Source organism: Pteropus vampyrus, unplaced genomic scaffold, assembly GCF_000151845.1.
Source record: "Pteropus vampyrus isolate Shadow unplaced genomic scaffold, Pvam_2.0 Scaffold457, whole genome shotgun sequence".
Lineage (NCBI taxonomy): Eukaryota > Metazoa > Chordata > Mammalia > Chiroptera > Pteropodidae > Pteropus > Pteropus vampyrus.
The window spans coordinates 82,503-85,079 of record NW_011889238.1 but is presented as its reverse complement, the minus strand read 5'-3'; the positions used below and the strand labels follow the sequence as shown (position 1 = coordinate 85,079).

General features: G+C 51.8%; 1 protein-coding gene across 1 annotated transcript in view; it reads right to left on the bottom strand.

The window, feature by feature from the left end:
• Window positions 1-2,577, bottom strand: part of SLC15A4 (solute carrier family 15 member 4) — a gene marked incomplete at its 5' end in the record, with an annotated part of 20,197 nt that overhangs the window by 10,067 nt on the left and 7,553 nt on the right. Inside the window, 3 exons of the mRNA XM_011381905.2 lie at window positions 3-91; window positions 523-600; window positions 1,013-1,202. Of these exons, the coding sequence (XP_011380207.2) occupies window positions 3-91; window positions 523-600; window positions 1,013-1,202 (357 nt within the window). The remainder of the gene's footprint in view (window positions 1-2; window positions 92-522; window positions 601-1,012; window positions 1,203-2,577) is intronic.

The window sequence follows — 2,577 nt, the reverse complement described above, 5'->3', positions numbered from 1 at the left end:
GCCGCAGCACGGGGTCCACCAGCTTGTCTTTCAGGGGGATCAGCAGGAGGATGAGCACCGCATCGAACATGGTCAGCCAGGCGGCCGGGAACTGGGAGGGCAGACACACAGGACACCCGCTCACTTCCAGCAGCACGGCCCGGGTGACGCCTACCGTCGGATGGGACACCCCACTCGAAGCTCACGTCTACACAGCAGAACCGCCTGGGGGACGTGTCTGCTTCCAGGGACAGGACTGAGACCAGATTGTTATTTCTAAATGGGTTTGCATTTGTCTACCTGTGCTTTAAAGGGAAGATCAGGAAAAAATATTTACTAAAGTTCCATTGACATGAGTCAACTTAATCCAGTGAATAACCCAACCGATGGAATATGGTCTCTAACGTAAAATCCCACCTCTGCGGAACGCTTTCAGCTCGTGCTAAGCGCTACCACTGAGGAGCTAGTCACGATGGGTACAAGGGACCCACCTGCCACGTAAGCCCCGAGGGACAATGTTCAGGTCACTGCAATTGTTCTCACCGTATGATGCCTGGTTGTAATGCTGGAAATTTCCGGAATCCTCAAATGAAGACTCTGTAAAACGTACGTGGTCTGCATCTGGGAGTAAAAGGCGGTGTTGTTAGCCGTGAACAGCCCGCCCTTCAACCCCTGCATGACCGACGCGCACACCACCCCCACCCCCCATGACCGATGCGCACAGGCTCGGTGTGAGAAAGGACAAGTCCATCATTTGACCGTCGCAAATGTGTCTGACGATCGACTTTGAAAAAGAAGAAAGATTTACCCAAATGAGAAACAAACAAACGTGGGGCCTGGGCAAACAGCGGCACCCCCACTCCCGGCTTCGTTGAAAAAAATTTCAAAACACTTAAATCAGCAAAAATGAACCCGTGACTAAAAACAGGACTCCAGGAGCCAAGGGATTCGTGGAAAGAAACCACGGAGCCCTCTGGACTCCAGGGACAGCCAAAGGCGGGACAGGAGGTGGGGCCCACCTGCCGCCACTCACTTGGAAATACACTGTCCAGTAAGGGATCAAAGCCAAGAACACGGGGATGGTCTTGACCAGCGCGCTCACGTCCTCCACCGTGTCCTCCGCGAACGGCCCTCCGTGAGACATCTTACATGAACCAAACAGACTGTGTTTAGAAGGGTGCTGAGAGGGTCCATTGCCTTCACTTTGGGAAACAAAATGAAGGAATTAGTTTTCTTCCACCCCCGGAAATCAATCATTTGGTCACAAATTAAGTCTGGAAGCAGGAAAGCAGCTTGCTGTCCTGAATTTGCTTAAACGTCCCTGTCGCCTGCTAACTGCACACACCAGAGCGACCTAGCCACCCCCGAACACGGCAGACGCTGGGACAGCCAACAGAAGGGCCTGCCAGGCAACCGCAGGAGCAGTGTGGCCAGCCTGCCCCACGGTGGCCCCGTGGTGGCCTGCGGTGCCACACGAGGCCGGCGCTCACTGGGAGGAACAGTACTCTCTGCGTGGCTGTTTGCTTGGGGGATTTATCAAGTGTCACGGCTGCACAGCCAGTCACATCGATGCACCGGTGCGTTTAAAAGGCGGTCACTGCTGTGACTGAGGTGGCTTTGTTCTGGCAGGCGGCTGTCACCTCCTGACCTCAGAAGAGCTGAGAGGGGAGGGACAGTGCTCAGATAAGGATGATGACCTGATAGCAAGGCCACACCCTGTAGGCTAGCTGCCTGCACAGAGAGGGGAAGGCGTGTCACTGTCACGAGGTGACACAGCCAGAGCTGGGGCCGGATGCTGGCTGAGCGCCTGAGGCCTGCTGCTCCCGCCCCCGGGCACCACCCTCCCAGGTACTGGGTCCTTGGGGTCCTGGCTCCTACAGCCCGGGCTCGCAGACTCTGGGCCGGTGTCGTGGCTTCTAAGTGCCCAGGCCCAGCGTGTGGCTCCCAGGTCCTCAGGGGTAAAACAGAAAAAAATGTGGCTCTATAATTTGCACACTACTCTCCAAAGCCAGAGATCCCAGTAGATCATCAATTATTAAGATCGGTTCCAACCTGGGACTCGGATACGAGAGGCAGCTGTCTGCTGTCCAGTCTGTAAACTGGTGCCCCATTTAGCTGAGTTACCACCATTTTAAATCATTTTTGTCTTGTAATGTTGATGATTTTAGTCCGAACCTCCAGAGGAGAGAAAACCGGAAAACTGAAAACTTAACAATTCAGCCAGATTTTGGACAGAAAAACTAGATTCAATTCAACGAATATTTACTGAATTTACTGAGCACCGGGTCCCATTTTAACCGGATGCTGGGAATACTCGACAAAATAAAAAATGCTACCCATATCCTAACGCAGCTTCATCGATTAGGAGAAAACAATCAGAAAAACACACTCCAAGTGAAACTCTAAATTCCAAAGGTCTTATGAATACTTTCATTTGAAAACATTCATGTTTCAATTTTTGGGGGGGCCAAAAGTGAATTTAAAGTCCCGTATATCTCATACAAATACCATCAGCAGCTGCTACGTCACACTGCACGTCTGCTTTTGTGAACACTTTTAAATGTCAAATAACAAATTGTTCACTCACAAAGAATTATT